Source organism: Hydra viridissima, unplaced genomic scaffold (assembly GCF_058129835.1).
Source record: "Hydra viridissima isolate aposymbiotic clone 2 unplaced genomic scaffold, HvirCarnegie_v1 scaffold_12, whole genome shotgun sequence".
Classification (NCBI taxonomy): domain Eukaryota; kingdom Metazoa; phylum Cnidaria; class Hydrozoa; order Anthoathecata; family Hydridae; genus Hydra; species Hydra viridissima.
Genome location: NW_028324311.1, coordinates 6,746,431 through 6,767,281, shown reverse-complemented (window position 1 = coordinate 6,767,281; position 20,851 = coordinate 6,746,431). Strand labels below are relative to the sequence as shown.

The 20,851-nt window shown below is 29.1% G+C and overlaps 1 protein-coding gene and 1 long non-coding RNA gene across 7 annotated transcripts; one reads left to right on the top strand and one right to left on the bottom strand.

The window, feature by feature from the left end:
- Window positions 1-5,126: 5,126 nt before the first annotated feature.
- LOC149881009 (uncharacterized) lies at window positions 5,127-10,392 on the bottom strand. Its single transcript, XM_090069322.1, has 2 exons — window positions 10,314-10,392; window positions 5,127-6,455 (listed from the first exon to the last, which is right to left on the bottom strand). The coding sequence occupies exon 2, from the start codon at window positions 6,449-6,451 to the stop codon at window positions 5,477-5,479; it is 975 nt and encodes a 324-aa protein (XP_089925448.1). The 5' UTR covers window positions 6,452-6,455; window positions 10,314-10,392; the 3' UTR covers window positions 5,127-5,476.
- A 2,815-nt stretch (window positions 10,393-13,207) lies between these two features.
- LOC149881008 (uncharacterized) lies at window positions 13,208-20,561 on the top strand. 6 transcript variants are annotated; one of them, XR_016445576.1, is made up of 8 exons: window positions 13,208-13,286; window positions 13,411-13,698; window positions 17,860-18,831; window positions 18,908-18,967; window positions 19,083-19,145; window positions 19,231-19,334; window positions 19,444-19,545; window positions 19,634-20,561. It is a non-coding gene; the product is annotated as an uncharacterized LOC149881008 (long non-coding RNA). The 6 variants fall into 6 exon arrangements; XR_016445580.1 differs by lacking the exon at window positions 13,208-13,286 and having other exon boundaries at window positions 13,344-13,698; window positions 19,425-19,545; XR_016445577.1 differs by lacking the exon at window positions 13,208-13,286 and having other exon boundaries at window positions 13,349-13,598.
- The last annotated feature ends 290 nt before the right edge of the window (window positions 20,562-20,851 follow it).

Here is a 20,851-nt window from a genome sequence, read left to right as displayed (position 1 = left end):
CTTTTCTACTGGTAAAATAATTTAAAAGCAATACATATTTTTTTTTAGAAGTGAGGTTTAATTACAACAAAACAGGCTGCTCATGAAAAGCTGCTATAATTTGGAAAGAAAAAAAAAGGAAACGGAATAAAATCTACAAATGGCGTAACAATAAACATTATTATCATCTCGAGCCTAAATTTATTTTTAGGAGTTTCTAGTTCATGCTTTTAAGGAAAAGCTAAAATGTGCTTTACGACCTCTGGTAAATGATGCAGCAATCCGAAAAAAAATAGGGGCATGCCAATGGAGGCCATAAAAGAAAATCTGAAAGCATCAATTAGTCAATAACTCAATTATTGTCTGCAAAGAGACTCTGCAACACTGTAACACATGTATAGTTTGTAATTTTTTTTTTGATACTGAAATAGTTTAATGAAGTAAATTATAATAACAAAATAGTTTATTATTTGTTTTATATTAGTTTACTCGTTTTATATTAGTTTATTTATTTTATATTCATATTTTAAATTTAGAGAGACAGAATGTGAGAAATCTATATATCTGAAGATTAGGGACACATTCTGTTTATTGCCATTCTTTATAGTTTTTTTTTTTTTTTTTTTTTATATAAAATTAGTTTCTAAAATCATTTAAAAGGTAATATACGTATTCAATTGCACAAGTAGCCAGTTTCAGATAACCACTTTATAAATATAAAAGTTAATATTTACAGGAAGAATATGATGTCACTGAGGATCTACTAGCCTTAAATCAGAAGAATGTAACAAGCTGTTTTGATTTAGGATCCGTTTTGTCTCACTCCCATTCTGCGGGTTAGAGGCCCGGTTCTAAGATATCAATAGCTCTTTTTGTTGACAAAATATTTGTTGCGAAAGACATCCCAGATTTTTCTTGTTGCGTCACTATGGTTATGACAGCATTTCTTTTATTTGATATTGCTTATCCTAGGCCGTAGGAAAGAACACTAATTTTATCGGAACAGAAATGTTTATCTTCTTATAAATGTATAAAGCTTCCGATAAAACTTTGCAAAACAGTTAAATAAATTTCAAAGTTATACAGTAATTGCAAAAATTTTAATGACCTTTTTCCAGAATATTTTCAGCATTTAGATTTTGTTTTTCTTAACATTTAAAATTCTCTACAAATGGGATATGGTGACAAAATTACAAATGGGGTATATGGTAAACTGAAGTTGGGTTTATCGAAAAACAACAATTGGTTTGTTGAAATACCGACTAAACAATGCAAATATTGGCTTTTTAAAAAACATATTTGAGTTTTTTGAAAAACGAACTATTTGGGATTATTGAAAAACCAATTTATCATTTTATCTTTAAACAACTGAAATAGGTTTCAATCCGGCTTCAGTTGAAAAACCAATTTTGGTTTTTTACATACCTTTTTATTTTACTTTGTAATAAAGTAAAGTGAAGCGGCGTGTCTTTTGTTGCCTCATGTTCCACTGTTTATTTTTTTTCAAACACTTGTTTATCAAACTAATTTTTACCATTCTTCAATATCTTTAAACTTTTTTTTTTTTTTTTTTTATTACAACCACAGTTTCATTTGAAAAAATCCTGTTCCATCTGCTCCCAGATTCCCAGAAATAGTTCGCTTTACAATAATTACTATGCAGGTGCTGATCTGTCTTCGGTGGTGGTCTCTTGAACTAAACATTTTCTAACGCCAGCATTGTTTCCAAGCTATGAATTTATCATGGAGTGATACATTTTTGAGATTTTTCTATTTCTTAAAATATAAATCAGTGCATTTTTCACCGAACCCATCTCTCTGATAACAACTCCCCAATAAAGGTTTGATGAAAAGGAGGAACAAGTGAAATATCATCTTTTGAGAAAATAAACAACTTGTAGTACTGTACCGCAAGGCAATATATATATATATATATATATATATATATATATATATATATATATATATATATATATATATATATATATATATGACTAAGATTTGAAAAGAATACAAATCATTTTTAACAAGTGTCATTGTTCACTTTGCCCACATCATTTGTTATAAAGGTAGTTTTACGTTTAAAAGACGACCGAGCATTAATAACTACTCAATTATTCATATATATATATTTATATATCTTTTATTATTTTGTTATTCTTTTCTTTTGCACACACAGACACACAGACACACACACACCTGGTATGTGTGTGTGTCTCTGTGTGTGTATAGAAGAAAAGAATACTAATAATCATTGAGAATAGTTTTAAAAATATCTAGTGGAGTCTTAGATTGAACATTTTCAGATTTCCAGCAAAATATTATTACTACAAGTGTGAAAAGTTTTAAATAACTGACCAAAAACTTTTTATTTGGTCTTAAATTTCGAAAGTAAGCAAAAGGTTCTCTATGAAAATTTTCACTTGTTTTTGTTACAAATTTAAAACTATTTTTAATTCTGCTAATTGATCTTTTTAAGGTATATCTTATACTTGTTAAGAAATTTTATCATTTGGAATAGGGTGGATACTTTTTTTTTTTTTTTTTACAAATAATTTCAAAATCAGATAATGAAATAAATAACAAAAAATTGACTGGAAAAAAGTGTCAATATTCTATTAATTGTTTTTTCACATTTATTCCAGTATTGTTTGTCGAACGCATATGGCAACCCAGGTTTTACGTATATATTATAAAATATTTTGAATATATTCAGTGTGTCCAGAAAGTTTATACTAGGGAAAATTTTTTTATCATATCGGTCTAGTTTTTTGATGATAGAGTTGTCAAAACAATAGATTTTTTAATGTTTTTTATTAAGTATTTTGTAATAAGCTTTTATTAACAAAGTAAAAAAGTTTTGCAATGGAATTTTATAAATTTATACATATAAAAATACAAGAGTAAATATAACTATTAAATTGGTTTAATACAAACTGGCCATTAAATTTAAACGAATTAAATTTACTCGAAAAAACATAAAAATGATAAAATTTCTTAATAAAACTAGACTTTTATCATAATTAGGTGCGACGAGGATTCAATCAATTAGATGCGACAAGGCATGGATTCAATCAATCTTATGCAATAATCCTTAGGCAATTCCGCCCAATTCTCTGATAACTGTTGCTAAAGATTTTCAACTGAAGTTATTTTATATTAAGCATGTTTTCCCTTAATCCGACTCCATGCATGCTTAATAGAAATAAAATCAGGCGAAAGAGCACACCTAGGAACAACTTTTTAGTCTTTCTCATTTAACCAGTCTTGAATACTAAGTATGAGATGTGGTGTCATCCTGCTGAAATATCCAAATTTTGCTTACTCCATAAAACAATGTTGCCAACTGTCTTAAACACATTTCTAGAGTGTCTTTGTAGCTATATTGATTGATTCTTCCGGTATATATGTTGCTGAGATCTGGAGCTTTGTGAGAAATACATCCCCATATTCTAGCCGAACCTCCAACTCCTTGTAACCTTGGTATAAAATCCGAGAAGAATACTTCTTATGTCTTTATCTTTGAACATTTTTTCCTTAGCGATTTAGTATCTCAGAATTAACCTCATCACTAAAAATTAACCGAGACCATTCTTCAATAGACCAGTTGATTCTTTCTCAACACCATTTCAATCGTTTCAGGTGGTCTTTTACAGTCTAAAGGTTTTTTAATGGCGATATATACGCCTATGCCTTTGTTGAGTAACACCTTTCTTACTGCTTCTTTGCCAATTGTATTATTCTTTAAGGAAGCACTGAATTCACTTGTTAAATAACAAATGCTTATCATAAGATTAGATCGAACTTTGCGAAAAATGACATTTATGTTTCTTTCAGTTAACTTTAAAGACTTAGCAGACCTTGGAGAATCTTTGACAGTCTTAGTTTCTTTAAAATTTATTGTATTTTGATCACAGCCCTCTGAAACACGGACTAATTTTGCTATACCAAATTTAGATTGATTTCCTCGTTTAATTAAACCAACTTGCCATTTAACGCTCTCGGGGATACTTTTCTTGTTCATTCGGTCAAAATTTTGCCAGATCAGATTTGGCATTGATTATTTCAAAAATTATTTAATGCTTGATGAAAAAATTTTTGGTAAGGTATATAAATAATTAATAAATAACAAATATTATCATTTTCAAAGGAAAGGGAAGACGGATAGATTAAATAATCAAAAATAACAAAATTTGCTCAAACTTAATTTTAAAAAAAAATTTTCTTTGACAATGTTATTATCAAAAACCAGAATCAAAAAAAAATTTGCCCTCATAAACTTTCTGAACACACAGTATTTTTGTGCACAAAAATGAGAAAATCTAGTTTTCTAAAAATAGAAAAAAAGTTTTTACTTTTGAAATTTCTAAACCAAAAATAAAATACAAGTATCAATTTTTATTCCATTTAATCAATTTGCATTAAAAAAATTAACCAAACAAAAAGATATTTAGAAAGTCATAAATGACTGCAAAATAATATTTCAATACAAAGTTTTGATGATATATGAAACTTTTTTTTCCGATAAACGCGCGCGCGCGCGCACACACACACACACACACACACATAAACACACATACGCACACACACACACACACACACACACACACACACATACACACACACACACATATATAATATATATACATATATATATATATATATATATATATATATATATATATATATATATATATATATATATATATATATATATATATAAATATATGGAGGAATATATAATTTTGTTTACCAACATTCTGTTGTTGAAGCCTCTGATGTTTTAACTTTTTCCACTTATGAACAATGGTTGACAAATGGAATGATAACCAAGGAGGAATATTTACGGCACTTTTTATATATAAGCAACTCTGTTTGCTGGACTTTTAAGTTATAGTCTTTGTATTGTTGTATATAAGTAATTATATGATATTTAGTAAAATGATTCCATTTCCTTACTTTAATTTATTCTTTTGTATGTATTGTAACCAATTTGATTAATCAATAGGATAGAGTTAGTGTATAATGATTGCTGTGTATTTTGAGTTTAATATTACATTTTGTTTGGATTATATGAATGACATTCTGGATTTAGGGGTCTAAAGTATTGGAGAAGGGAATATTAAAATAAACATTCAACAGTTTGTTATCATTTTTTTTATCAAATGTTTGTTATCATTTTTTTTATCAAAAGGCAAAATTTAAAACTAAAAAGAAGTTAAAGTTATTGAAGCGTTTTTCCGACGTTTGAAAATTTTTAAATGCCTTGCTACCTCCTTGCTACCTTCTTGCTACCTCCTTGCTACCTCTTTGCTAACTCCTTGCTACCTCAACTATCACCAAATATAAACTTGCAAATATCTCGTCTGACGTTGAAGCTGCGCTCTGCTGCTGTAAAAGTAAGTCAAGTTACATCTGAAACCACTGTTACATCTGAAAAAAATCTTGCTACATCTGCTCCCTAAAATCCCAAAAGTAGTTTGCTTTACGATGATTACTATACAGATGCTGATCTGTCTTCGGTGGTGTTCTCTTGAACTAAACTTTTTCTAACTCTATCATTGTTTCCAAGCAATGAATTTATCATTAAACGATACATTTTTGAGATTTTTCTATTTCTCAAAATATAAATCAGTGCATTTATCACTGAACTCAAATCTCTGACAACAGCTGTCCAAAATAAGATTCGATGGAAAGGAGGAATAAGTAAAATATCATCTTTTGAGAAAACTAGCGATATGCAAAATTGTGCAACAACTACAGGAGTGTAAAATAATACGTGCGCAAGGGAAATCATCACAACAGTTTTCGTGATGTGGCTTTCGACAGCGTTTTTTTGAACTCGGATGGAACTTTTTCTTAGTTTTTTTCTTGTTCCAATCCAAATTGAAATATTTGCAATAACAATCAAAACAAGAAAAACCAATGTTATACATGCAGTGCCTAAGTAGAGTAAAAACTGTAGATACAGGTTTGCAGTTGCTAAGATAATCCCAAAAGTCGCAGCAGCACAAAAAGAGAAAAAAACCATAGATATGAAGTATGCAATTAAATAGGAATCTTTTATTATCACTCCACAAAGCAGATTATTGTACAACACAGTCAAAAATCGTTCACAGGATATCATGAAAAAAATAGAGCTGTTTAAACTAAAGAAAAAAATGCGAAATAGCATTATGATAGATATTTCTAAACAACCAAACTTATCAACTTGTCTTAGCAGGACGGCTTGAGAAGATTGAATCGCCGCGGCATTCGTTATATCAACAATTGATAGAGCTAACACAAGCTTCTCATTACGCGTATACTTTTTGTTTCTTACTGTGGTACGTAATCCAAAAATTAGGGCGGAACTGGAGACAAGTGTAAGAAAAGCATTCACAGCATAACTTGCAATCAAAAAATTGCTGTTTGGATACATTGCTGAGTCTCTGAATAGGTATCGACAAACTGTGTCTTTGTAATTTGACATGTTTCTATAAGAAAATGATTAGTTCAATAGAAATGAGATTTATCATAAACACACTGTATATTTCGTATACTATATATTTGATAAAATTACTATATACTGAATGAAATGCATTACAAATGTTCAATTAGGTGCATTCATTAAATAATCAACTAACAAAACAAAATCAACAAAAGAAATAAAACAAAATTTTGGTCAATAAATATTGTAATGGTTTTTTTTTTTTTGATATATGGAGGAATATATATTTGAAAAAAATATAAAACATCCTCCATCAAGTATCACAGTTCCATCACTCTGTTTACATCAATTATTACAAACATATTCTTATTTTAAAAATTGATTATTAAATTTTTAAATGAGCCTTTGAGTTAATTGCTTTTTTTTAAGTATATATATATATAATATTACAGCGTAAAAGAACCAAAAACAGCTTGTTTCAGTTTCAAAACAACAAGCAGAAATAGTTTAACCAATTAAAAAAAAAAAAGCGTTTTTAAATAGCCAAAACAATCAGCCCAAATGTCCAAGCGTAAAATAGAACGTTTATCTTCGGTTGTGACTTCTAAAACGTGGCAGTAAATTCAAAGTAAAAAAGTTTAGAACGAAAAGTGGTTATTACATTCCGTATAGGTTTTGCAACTACCAGTGTTCTTATGGCAAATGCAAGCCCTGATACTAGCTGAACTTCCTCTGCGTAGTAGCTTTGGTATAAAAAATCGGTCCACATCTCCTTTGGAACTATTTGGTACAACTCATGACTTTCGATTGAAGACTTCAAAACTCGATTGAAAGCTAAAGATGACTTTGCTGCAAAATTCTACTGTCCATTGAAGTCTCTACATCATTTTCGCCTTTTTTTTTGCCATGAATTTGAACAATAGTTTTATAGCGGCTTTACATAAACTGATTCCTTTCTTATATCTAAACTCTTTCTGACTTGTTTCCTTCTATTACCAATTTTTTAAATTTGCTATGAAACTCATTTTTTAAGTTTACTTTTTTGCTTTTTTCTATAGGTCTGTAAATCGAGCCGAACGAGCCAAGCTTGCCAGGGCTCGGCTTGGCTCATTTACATATTAAGAGTGTTCAGGCTCGGCTCGAACTCGTTTCGAACATGAGGTTCTTTGTTCGATCTCGGCTCGTTAAGGATTAGTATTGTTTGGGCTCGGCTCATTTTACATGTTGCTCGAGCTCGACTGGTTTAAAACTCGAAATAATTATTGTAACCTGTCAGTTTAAAGCTCGTTTAGTAAAAAAAATTTTTTGTTAAAGGCTCGTCTGTAAATAATGCAAGTCCAAATCAACAAACAACATAAACAATCCTACAGTCTATTAAAGATGCAAATAAACAACATAATGAAATAAGATCCCACAAATCTAATAGTTCAAAATAAACGTAAAATCTAATAGTTCAATGTTCAAACTTAATGTTCAAAGTTCAAACATGATGTAAACTCTCACAAACATAATAATTCCTATTAAACACTGCACTCTAATAGTTCAAATTACATTTTCACAAATATAAGTCTTGCTCTCATTGCATTGGATGAAACAAGATAAAAAGCTTTATTCGAGCTTTAATCGAGCCCATATGAACAAGCTTATAATGTTCAAGCTCGGCTCGTTTAATAAACGAGCCTAATTTATTGTTCAAGCCCGGCTCGTTTACCATTCGAGCAGAACATGAACGAGCTCATGTCGAGCCGATCACCGAGCTGTTCACGAACACGAGCAAGGATTTACAGACCTATTTTTCTAACCTCTCGAAAGAGGTGACTTGTGACTCGGTCTGTTGTCTTCGGCGGCCTGCAGGTCATCAATAACCATTCTGACTGTTTTTGTCATTATTTCTGCAAAAATAAACAACTTATTTCCAACTGAAATAACTTTTAAAGTAAATTATCAATTTATTGTATTTAGTTCTTGTTTATAAAGTTTTAAAATGTTGAATATTACACTGGTTAAACTGCTCATGACTTAATCATCATAATATCTTCTGTAACTGTTTTTTAAGAAAGTGTCTAATATAGAGAAAAAAGAGGTGAAAAAAGAGATGAAGATTCAATTAGAAGTATATATATCTAAAACCAATTTAGTTTTAATTTCCATCGTTTTTTAATGTCCAGCATTTAATGTTCAGAAAATACTTTCTGATAGCAAGCATTTTCAATTCCTATTTGTCTATTAATTCATCTACCTTAAAGAATGTCAGAATATCAGAAAATGATAAATCCTTCTGAAACTGATTCTGTCAGCAACATTACTTTAGCAAAAAATGTGGACTTTAGCAGTACATCCTTATCTTGCAACTCCAGAATATATTTTGGACTTACTTGCACTCAGTTAAAAAAATTAGCTAAAGATTTAGCTGACCGCTACAGGAGAATTGTTCCACAATCATGAACTGACTGCTGGAGAAGATTGGTTGTATGGTTTTATAAATAGATATAAAGATCTTTCTTTATGAAGACTTGAATACCAGTTTGTCATGTGCAACAATTTTTATTAAAACCAATGTCGCAGAGTTTTTTAAAAATCTGGAAGAAATTCTTAAAAAACATAATTTTAATCCTAATTACATTAATAATGTGAATGAGACAGGTTGTTGTACAGCACAGAAACAGGGGTAATATAAAAGTGATTGCCTATAAAAAAGATAAGTTAGTAGGAAAAAATACTTCAACAGAGAGATAAATTTTAACAGACACTCCTGTAAAAGACTTTGCCAAGCCGAAAATTATAAATTTACAAATAAAAACGATACTGAGCACAATTGCAGCTAAAAATTGCAGCCTGAAAAGCTTGCAAAAAAGCTGATTTTTTTAGAACTTTTATAAGTACAGATTTAAGAGACCACTTTTTGTCGTCCAGTGAAACGGACGACAAAAGTGGTTTCACAAATGAGACCTCGTTTCAAAACCAAAGCAAATTGATTCCCTGTTCAATAGCGTCCCAGTTATGTTTTGTTCAAGCTTAAAGCTGAAAATAGTTATGCAGTTCATGTTTGTAAAATTATTATCGCAAAGTACAGTGAAGACGCGAATAAGAGTTTTTTTGAGGCCTTTTTTTTAATACTTCTTCCAACAACTGATCAATTTTCTGAAGATATTCGTGGAAAATTGTTAATATTTTAGATGGTTGAATAAGTTTTGTCATAAATAAAATTCTTCTTTATCTCAGTTATCAATGTCTACTTTTTCAATTTTAAACTAATTTAATTACCAAAAGAATCCAAAGAAAGTTGTGTACAATGTCTTAACTCCTTCAGCTTTAAAATTATTTAGCTTATTCCTTATTCACTACTGCTAATTACTTTTTTTTCATAAATTACTTTCAAAATCAAATTATGGAATAATTAGGAAAAATCACTCGTCGTTGAAATAATTCCAGTACAGTGAAATAGTTTCGATATTCCAGCTGCTTTTTCACACTTTCACTTTTTTTTCACACTTATTCTAGAAATGTTTGTCGAAAGAATACGGCAAACCAGATTTTACGTATATATTTTGAAATATTTTAGATATAAATTATTGTGTCAAATAGATGAGTTAAATATTTTTACTTTTGAAATTTCAAAACCAAAAATGCAATATGCATCAAGTTTTATTAATTTGCTTTCAAAAACAACAATTCATTCAAAAAAAAAATTAATGAAACAAAAAGATATAAAAAAAAAAAAAAAAAATTGCAAAAAAAAGCCAAAACGGTAAAATAATATTCTTCAATACAAAATTTTGCATATTATACATATATGAATATATGAATATATGAATACTACATCGTACTTTAAAGTTTTAGAATTAATATAGAGTAAAAGTGATGTTGCGAGATTTTTTACTAAACATTTGTAAAGATTTCTTACTTTTTTGTGATGATTCTGTCAAATTAGATAATTTTTAACTTCTCAATAGAATTTCTCCCCATAGAAATATACCTTAAAATGTTACCAATGAGATTTTTATTTGAAATTTGTTTAAATTGGAATTAATTTTTTATGTTCAGGAAAAAAAAAGAAATCTAAAAAAAGATTGAAAAAACACATGTCTCAAAAAAATGAAAAATCCTCATAAAAGAAAAATGCAAAATATCTTGCTACCATTTCGCAAGTTTTGATAAACAATTGACAAATACAATCATCTCTTTGTCATTATTTTGTGGAAAAGAGAAGCAGAGCGGAACTTAGTAACTTATTTCCATCTTCTTTGATGAGATTTATTAATATATTTATGACAGTATTATTAAGTTGCTCTCGGTAAAAACATCTGGCTGAAATAAATCATGGTAATAATATAAACTAATTCAGTTATATGATTTCAATTGTTAATTGAATGTATATACATATATATAGATTTTAGTAATTCTGCACCCTCAAAGTACTATCTTTTGTTTAAGGAAGATAAACAAGCTTTTGATAATGTTCATTTTGAATCTTTAAGATGTTTAGAATTATTATCTAATAGATTATGCGGTATCAACCATTATTTTTTTTTTTTTAAATTGAATTTTTTATGAGAGAGATAAAATTTGTTTAAGATGCAGAGAAGTTTTATGAAAGAGATAAAATTTATTTAAGATGCAGAGAAGTTTTAGGATGAACAGAAGGAAATTAAGTTTTGCTGCTTCGACATAATCTGGAAGATTAAAACTGTGTAACAGATAAAATAAATCAACAAAAAAAGTCGTTGATGAACTCATGAGTAGTACAGCACCATAAACTACACCACAACACAACGCAACAGCAAAGTACAACACAGCAACACATCAATAAAGCTATAAATGAGTTGTTGCTGAGTTTTTTTGACAGATTTCAAAAGTCAACTTGTAAACACCATCGTTTTATTTTCATTGAAATATCCAATATTGCACAAGATGGGTAATTCTAATAAATATCAAAATAATTTCGATAAGTTAATACCTCAGACACAAAAAGTTTTTTGACGTTCACAATACTTGTAAAATAAACATCAAAAAAGATGACATCTCCTTCGCGGACATTTTGCATTTCAGCGAAGAAAGCGAAGACCGCAAACTTGATTTAGGAGGAATCTTAATAACCGTCAAACGGGGAACGCTTGAACTATGAATGCTTTTTTAAACATTTTTGTATCATATAACAAAACAGTTCGTCGAATCGCTACTTTTTTTTTTTCAACAGAGCATTATACTATCCAGCTTCCAGAATTGGTTCCAGGCCTGATAAATATTATAAAGTAAATACCTCAATTTTCTTATTTTATACAAGCATTTTCCTTTTTTTAAAAACACTTGAATTCTTGATAAAAAAATTGTCATTTTAAAATGAACAAAAAATAAGTTACACCCTCAATGTTGAATTCATTAGAACCATATGTGCCTGAACTTGATGTGTAGCAACTTTTATAGAGTTTTGATGCGCGCTTTTTAAGTTATAGTTTGTTAAGTCAACTAACTGCCCGAACAATGTAACTCATGCTGTTGATATGCGATAAAGAAAAGCCGAAAAAGGAAAATATTTTGCTCAGCCTAAAGTTAGGTTTTAAATATTATATTTAATGCAACTGGATCAAAATAACACACAATTTAGATCTAATTGTGTGTGTTGTTTCACCTTTTAGTTAAGTTGGTACTGATGTTCATAGTCACCCTGCTGTTCATTGTCACCCCCCGTTGACGGTACTAAAACACCAAAAAACACGTGCTGATATAAGGAAAAAATTTTTATTTTGTTTACATTAAGTTGACGAGAGATCAACTTCTAATGCAGTTCGCAACACCTTTTTTGTAAATGGTGAGTATGGGCACATGGAAGGAAAAATTTTAATTCGTCATTCTCGACACCTGTTGGATTAGAGTTTTTATCTAAGCTCCTTGAGTTTTTTTCATCTAAGCTCCTTAATTTTTTTTTTCATTTAAGCTCCTTGAGTTATTAAAGTTTTTCTTCTAAACTTACTCATAACTTTGTCACACATTTGCACCTGCGCAGAAAAAAAATCACTTTATATTACATAACTTTGTTTAGGCAGAATATATTTCTAAAATATTTTCTAAAGTTTGATAAAAGATCTTATGTCAAAGGTTTATTTAAATATGTTAAAATTGTTAAATGCGAAACATATTATCTGATAAATAACGAAGCTCTCGAATTTGTATTTAAATCGATATTTTGTTTCAAACAGTGAAATCGTTATTTTTTTGAAACGTTTATTTAAAAGCTCTTTTGCCTCAAACTATTTATAAAAAGAAGCAGCTATAAAAAGTTTAATCCTAATATGAACCCAGGACTACATAAGGATACACCCTTATATCGGCAAAATTAAAAACCCTTCTGCCAATATTTGCAGTTTTACAAATTATTTTAAAATTCAAATATAGAAATGCTACATGTGCAACTTCGCTTTTAAATTTGCTAGCACAAAACATTTGAGCCATCTGATGGCAAGTAATGACTTGAGAATTCTTCTTGTGAACTAATATTTTATAATTGGTCTCTTATCAGTAATAATTTAACGAAAGTATCCATGGGTCTTGTACTAGTTGAGGGCCTACCACTTTCAGTAAAAATATTTTCATAAAAATCTTTCGTATTACTTATTACATGTGTTATTATCACCTGATATTTGAAAACTTACAGACCTTTAACCTAACTCATAAAATTTGTTTATTTGTACATAATTATTTGCAGCTTTTTTCCAAAAATATCCCTCAAAAACCGTCATAAAAAGCCGCTGACATATACTTACAATCATTTGGTTTTTACTGGTAAAAGCTTTTAAAATTAACTCCGTAACGTTCTTGCACTTTGCGCAACTGAGTTACATTATTTTAAATCCTATTTTAACGATTCATTTATCTGAAGGTGATTATTTTACCAATCAAATTGATAATCTGAAAAGTCTAAAGAGAATCATCAACTCTAAAAGATTATTTTCTCTAGACTTTTTGACATTCGGCTTTTCAGATTATCATTTAATTGTCTTTAGACTTCTTGACATTCGATTTTCAGAATAAAGAAAGTTTACAAGACTACCGATTTGTTCAATTTAGCCAATGGAAAAGTATTATGGTTGTGCCAGGAAGCAAAAGACTTAATTCTCAGTTATAAGCAAATGGTATAGCGGGCCGATGCTTCACAAATAAAAATACACAAGAAGTTCATCCAGAATAGCTAGTAAGTCTAGAACTCAAAGTCTGCAAAACTCCTGCAAAACTCAAATCAATATACGTAAAAAAAAAAAAAAAAAAGCAACGCTGCTTCAAAACTTCATAAGGTGCACAACATTTTCTGTCAACTAAAAATTGTTAAAATCACTTTTATGTTCATCTTTTAGAAAGTTTAATGTAAATAAATGTTTAAGGTAACATTGCTGTATAATCATAAACATTAAATTGAAGGAAAGATAAGAATGTCTACTTTCACTAGTTAGTTTTTTCCAGAATAATAGTATAATCAGTCTAGTTTCCATTGATTTATTAAAAGTAAAGGCTGAAAGTCATTCATTGAGCTGCTCATTAACCAGTTCTTTCATTTTGAAAATATTATTCAAACTAATGCAAGCTTTTGATGGTCCTAATCATAACAAAAACTAATTGTATTTACTAACTTAATTTTTTTTTAGAAGTAGTGTATTGGTATTGATGAATTTTTAGAATTTATGTTTATAAAGTTTTAATTTAAATAATGTTTTGTGTTTTAGAGCACCTAATTCATTACATAATAGAGTTCAAATTTAAAGATTCTGAATCTTTGCAAAGTTTCATATGGGTATAATTTTATTTGTCTGATTGAAGCTTTGACTTAAACCAAGTTTAACCAAAAAAGCTTCTTCAGCCATTCATTTTGTTTCAGGTGCTGTTAAAAGTATATATATATATATATATATATATATATATATATATATATATATATATATATATATATATATATATATATATATATATATATATATATACACGGTAAAAGTAAATTGTTTAACTTCTCACATTTCTAGGTACATTTTACAATTCTAAATTTTTTATATTTGATAAAATTACCGCTTAAGATTGGTTTAACTATTGCTTAACTGCATTAAAGCTAGTTTCTATGAAATATTATCTTTTATACACTTATCTCAGTTTATTTTTGATTCTTTTGAAATATTATCCTTTTTCCATCCAGCTGTAGTTTCCGCTATTGACTTTTAATTTATTATTGCCTGCTTATGGCATTTATGAAAGCTTAAATGAAGTATAGATAAAGAATTGAAGGTAATTATATTGAGCATTAGATCTAAAATGTGATGTAGCTAATCTTTGGCTTATTGCCTAATAAATACCAAAAACAGGCAATAAAAAGTATGAGTTATCAATATAGATTAATAAGAGTCAGTTTTTTTTAATCTAAATTATATTGGCAAATATTTTCAATAAATAACATCCTTTTTGGAGAATACAAAACATTTTTTAAAATAATAGTAACTTATCTACAATCAATGTATATTAAAGTTAACTTAAAGATTAAAATTTCAAAATCAAAAAATATTGAATTTTTTTTTTCCATGACTGTTAAGTATTTATGTAAATGCAGTGAACAATCTAGAAGTTTAACTTAAGAAGTTGAATATATTTGGGAATAGAAGTTTCTTTATGTGTGGGGAATTGAATCTGCTTTATTGTAACATCCTAAATTCTTTTACTAATTGCATGTTCATCCTAATTATTGTCAAAATACAAACAAAAGCCTATTAAAACCACTAAAAAAAAAAAAACTAATACAGTTCAACATTTTGCAAAGCATTTTTAAAAAAAGTTTGTTTAAAGTTGTCTCACTTGTTTGCATACCAATAGATGTCATATGAGCTTCATGATTGAAGACATGCTTCCATATGGCATACAAGTGTTATTAAGACTTAATTTTACTGATCGTCAAGTTCAAGCATGTTGTAAAACAAGAAGTGAGAGAAATATTTTAGCTACTTATAAATAAACAAAAAAGAAAAAAAAAAAAATAGTCACACTTGCTTTAGAAAAAGATGAAAGGATGAACTTAACCACAGGCATTTGGAGTCAACTAAAACATTTTAACTTTTGAGTTTCATGGCACATTTGATTGGTACAAAGAAAAGAGAAATGTTATACCGGCAGCTAGTATTATGTAAAAGGTCATATAGGAAAATGAATTGTACTAAAAATCACTAAAATTCTTTTTGAATACTATATAAAAGTAAAGATCTAAGTGGTTTTTTGTGAGAAAACTTCTAATAGCAGTAATAATGCTTTAAGCAATAGTAATGACATTCAAAAATGACATTTGATTTATAGGCTGTTAAATTGTGTCTTATCTGTATAGTCATTTTGCAAAGTTCAATAAAATTGTATTCAATTAATATGTGCTGATATATTCTACATGGAATACATGTGCATATTTAAAAAAAAAACAGCAAAGTAAAAATACAAAAATTTTGTAAATATTATACTTTAATGGTTTCTTTTTTGATATAGGGAGGTAGATATATAAGATTTTAAAATAATACAAAATATTTACAGTCAAGTAATATTCTTGTATTCAAATATGATTTGTTTCAAATAAAAAACTGCTGAATTTATTACTCAAAATAAGCCTTAGTTTCCTTTTTAAAACAATATCTCCTTTTAATTGGAACTTAAAGAAAGAGCTGTAATGAGCCACATTTGTGCTAGTATATTAAACTTAAATCAGAGACACCAATTCAATCAAAAGCAGCTAACATAATATATGCTAAAATACTAAGTTTAACCATGCTAGTTCTGGATTTATTGGTTAAAGGTTGTGAATATCAGGGTCCTGATAAGAACTGAACCCACTCTGACTGGAATGGGTATCAGATTCTGATAAGGGCAAAAATGATTTTGTCAAATTCAAATTATCTGATCAAGTTTCACACTATACCACTGATTTGATTGGGTCACTTTAAAGTTGTTCGATTCCTTGGATGCCTTGGTTGATAAAGTTTTTAGATAAACATCAGTTCTTTTGGTGTCCAAACTTTACAAGAAACAAGTAATCCAAAGTTCTGTTATTGGGTAGTACAAAAAACAAGAGATTTTTTTTAAAAAAGTTTGTTTATATAAAGAGTTTTACTTGGCAATCCCACCAAAATGCTGTAATTTGGATAGGATTGATTCTATTGAAATTCATGTGTTGGAAGTTTTAAGGAAAAGAATGTTTCTTATCCAATCTCAATTGAGACACTGAGTCACTTTGCGAACTTAGAAGCTTTTACTTTGGTTTCAAAACTGAAAGTCTACCTTATTCTAAGAATTCAAAAAATCTAAAAACAGATTTAAAAATTTTGGCTCCAAAATTAACTGATAAGAGTTTGCCACAGTCACTGATTATGAGAGTGCCAAGTTCTAAAATCAGTTTCGCTCCTTTCTCTGCTATATCATTTAGGACCTTTACCATACAAAAAAAATTTCCAGCTCTTTGTATGATGGTTGCTTTGTCTATTGTTGATTTGGTTTAGCAAACAGATTTTCAAGATTGCTGATGAATTTGTTATATTTAGATTCCAGAGTATTTGAAATTTCTGTTTATTGAGTAATTTTTCGCTGGTGCATCAGTACCAATGGTATGTTTCAGACAAGTTAGCGCGTGAAATAGAGAAAAAAGTTTGTTTCTTCTCAACATTTAGGCTGTTGTTTCATCTTCATAAACCATTTTATTTAAATAAACAAACTTTTTTTATGCATAAATGTTGCATGCTAAACACTGAGCATGGTGGATTTTATCAGATTTAAAAAGTATACACTATATATGTGGGGTTTGGAAAAAACAGAATACTGAGGAAGATGTTGCTGTTACTGGAGATATCATAAATCTCTTAGTAACAGCAACATCTTCCTCAGTATTCTGTTTTTCATCATTGACTTCTATGTACTCATCATCTTAATTTCAATGGTATCTTCTTGCATTTTTTACCATTAATCTTAAAAGTTTTGTCATGATCAATTTTTGTTTTTCTGTGTTTTATTATCTAAATTGAGTGAAGTTTTCCACAATTTCTATTGTTTAGTAAATGTTACTTTGGTTGTCTAAAAACTTTGTAATAAAGACATACAATTTTGAAATTGCTTTTTATAGTAAATTGAGACTTGTTTTAAGGATCTTTCAGGGTCTCTAGACTGATTTTTAGAATTTTTTAAAAGTTTGTTTAAGTTTTACCCTAATGCTAGAATGAAAAAAAGTTCAAAGTTTTTTTTTTTTTTAAAGAGAGATTTTGCAACTCTGATGCAATCCTAATGCTAGTTATATTTGCATCCTCCTGGGTACTCTGGATATCCTGGGTACCCTGTTCTCTTAAGGGAATTTCCTCTAAAATGACAAATATTTTTGTGGTTTAAATTCAGCTTTTTGAAAAATTTATTGATGGTGTAGTTCTTTTAAAGTAGTTGTAGTTATACATTTGGTTTAGATTTGTTTTTTTGCCCATTTGTTGGCCAACAGTTTGCATCAAAGTCCACAACTACTGACATTTTAATGGTCTCCTGGCGATATTTTCACAAAAACTCTGAAGGTCACTAAATCAACTGCAATTGAACCTGCTTGTGTTCTACTGACAGAAGAGTCATGCAAGAAAAGTACTATGCCATCTCCATTATTCAGGAAATGTAATTTGTTTTCCATAAAAGTTGATGGTCCAGGTAATAAATGCAACTATGTCATCTGAGCAAAAAGAAATTAAGGGGCCAAAAAAGTTTTTTAAGCTGAACTATATTGGGGACCACCAGTTTTTTTTATCCTAAAGAGAGATTTACAGCCAAATTTTTGGAATAGCTAGGCCATGAGTATTTTAAATCCTGTTTAAAGTATCTTGAGCGCTGTAAAAAAAAATAAATATCTTAAGTGATCTTCAGCAAGTGTTTGGAAATAAAGACACGGTAAGTTTTTTTGCTTTTTTTTGTCTTTTAATAGTATATATAGTAAAGAGAATATATCTTTTCCCAGCAATTTCTTTAGGTGAATATTCCAAATAGTTAATTGAATAAGATTAGTTACTGAATCTTTTGCCTAAATGAGTGTTGTTCAGGAAGAACCACTAGAGTTAGCTGCCATTTGCAGTAATCACACAAATGGAGCCAAACAAAAGTGATTTTCATTGTCACATTTTTTGTGAGAATATTTAAATTTCTTACAAAGCTGGTGAGAAACAGTCATTATCCATGTGTGCACCATCTGCATGGTTTGGTATGAAAGGTTAGACATTCACTTTGTAAAAGAACACAACATTGCTCTAAGCAAGTAGAGAACATTAGATTATGCAACAGCATTTCAATTAAAAGACAGACCTTTTGTCAGTTCACAAAATTTTCTCTTTTAATGATGTCTAAAAGATTTATTGAAGAAAATAGCTCTTCAAAAGAGCTACCTCCCAATGACCTGATAGGTACTTAACTAAGTTGTAGAAAATTGCACACAACACTAAAGTTTAAGTGTTGTTTAAAAAATTCTTTTGTGTTTAGATATACCTTGCCAGAAGTTTTCTGCAACTGATTCATCTACTAAGAAGGGTGAAGACAGAAGTATGTATATAGATTTAGCACTTGACAAAAAGCTTTCACAGTTGATGTAAACTTTAAACTAGCTTGTAGCTTTCAATCACATGATTTTCACTATTTTTTAAAAATTATTTTTTAGGTAAATTAATAGCAAACTTCAGCATGAGTACAACCAATGTATCTGTTGGCTGTGTTTCATCAGGTAAAACAAAAGATGAAAACAGCTAAGGCTTAGTGTTATTGTATCAACTATATGTTAGATAATTCTTATCTTTCTCTCTGTTCAGGTTCCTCAATAAATAAGCATTTACAACCAAAAGACCAAATGGTATAAGTAAAAGAAAAAATGTCAAAATGGAGCAGTTAAAAAATGTCTTTCAGACTTTATACGGTAAGTATATTTTTAGTTTCTTTGTTTTTTGCTAGGTGCTTTTACATTCAATCTGCAATTTTGTAATATCATTTTAAAAAGTGCGCTTAGTTTTGATTTTATTGCTTAGATTGTTTGTTTTCTGATGAAGAAAAAGATAGTGATTGGGCTTAAGTTTTGTCATTAAGTGGTATGGGAAAAGAAGTCGTAAAATGTAGTTTTGCTCAGAAAGGTTTGTCAAAATTTTAAAATAAATGCTACTCCTTGTAACTGAAAAAAAACTTTGTCAGATGTTTTTTTTTTTTTTAAAAAAAAAATAGGAAAAAAGACTACAGAGTTTGGCACCTTCAAAAAAAGAATCTGACCACATTCACACCTAAGGTTTAACCTTTACGGACAAAAGGAGATTTAATATCATCTATCCATTTTTGTACTATTATAACACAGCTCCACTACTTGTTGAAGACTTTTTAAGATGGCTACTAAAAGTTAAGTTGCAAATCGACGACAACGCAAAGTCTCAACCACGTGAATATAATTTGGATCCAACGCAATTGATCCAACGCAAAAAAAAAAAAACGCCATTGATCCAACGCAAAAGGTGTTCCCAAAGTGTGCTTTAGATCCTCATATGTTGTTAGACTTTTATGTTGCTCCTTTGATTAAAATTGTAAAAGAGCAGCAAAAACTTTCCACCGCTAACCAAGTTGTAGTCAATTAAGACAAGTTTTATGCCGTCAAGTTCGTCTGCAATTGATAATCGAGATTATCTTATGATAATGATTTGTCTTTTGAATGCCACTAGAGCATCAAACTAATAAGCACCACGTTATAAGACTTTAATGATATGTACAAGGACAGCGATTTCGAAGATGTTTTCTTTATTGTCTCCACATGATACAAAACGTCAATCCTCTATGGTACAAAAGTTTTTGCTTAAACCTGATAAAAGGGTCCTAAAGACATAAGACAAGTAGATCTTATTAAATCTTCGCCAGGTTACCAGCACAACGAACCTTATAAAGTAAATGCAAATGATTTGTCTCTTTTGATTAAATCGTTTGAAAAATACAATGATTAGCGTTTTCTAGTTTATGACTACTCATGAACTATGCTGGTTCAAAATCGGTTTTAATTTTTATAACTGAGTATTTCTAAACACGATGTCTAATTTTGGTTTGATTGTCTTGCAGCCTTTTTACTTTGTCGAAAGATTTTTTTTGCAAGAAAAAATATTTTATTGTTTTACATACACTAATCTCTCGTTAGAGGTACATATAGAAAATGAGATTTTAAAACAAACTCCATAACAGCAGAGACCAAAGATTTTTCTGTAACGAGAATTGGTGATAATTTTCCATTTTTTAAAAAACTCTTAAAAAGTGGGAGTGGAGAGTTATTCAATAAGATCATCATTTCAATATGAAAGCTGTGTTGATATCAAGTGAGAAGTAACAGTATGGAATTTTAAGTTGACACTAAAGTGACTGATGCAGGGCCAATTAAACTTTTTTAAAATCAAACAATCAGGCATTTCT

What these genes read in the sequence shown, in the direction of transcription:
- LOC149881009 (XM_090069322.1), bottom strand. Translation starts at nt 6,451, where the DNA reads ATGTCAAATTACAAAGACACAGTTTGTCGATACCTATTCAGAGACTCA.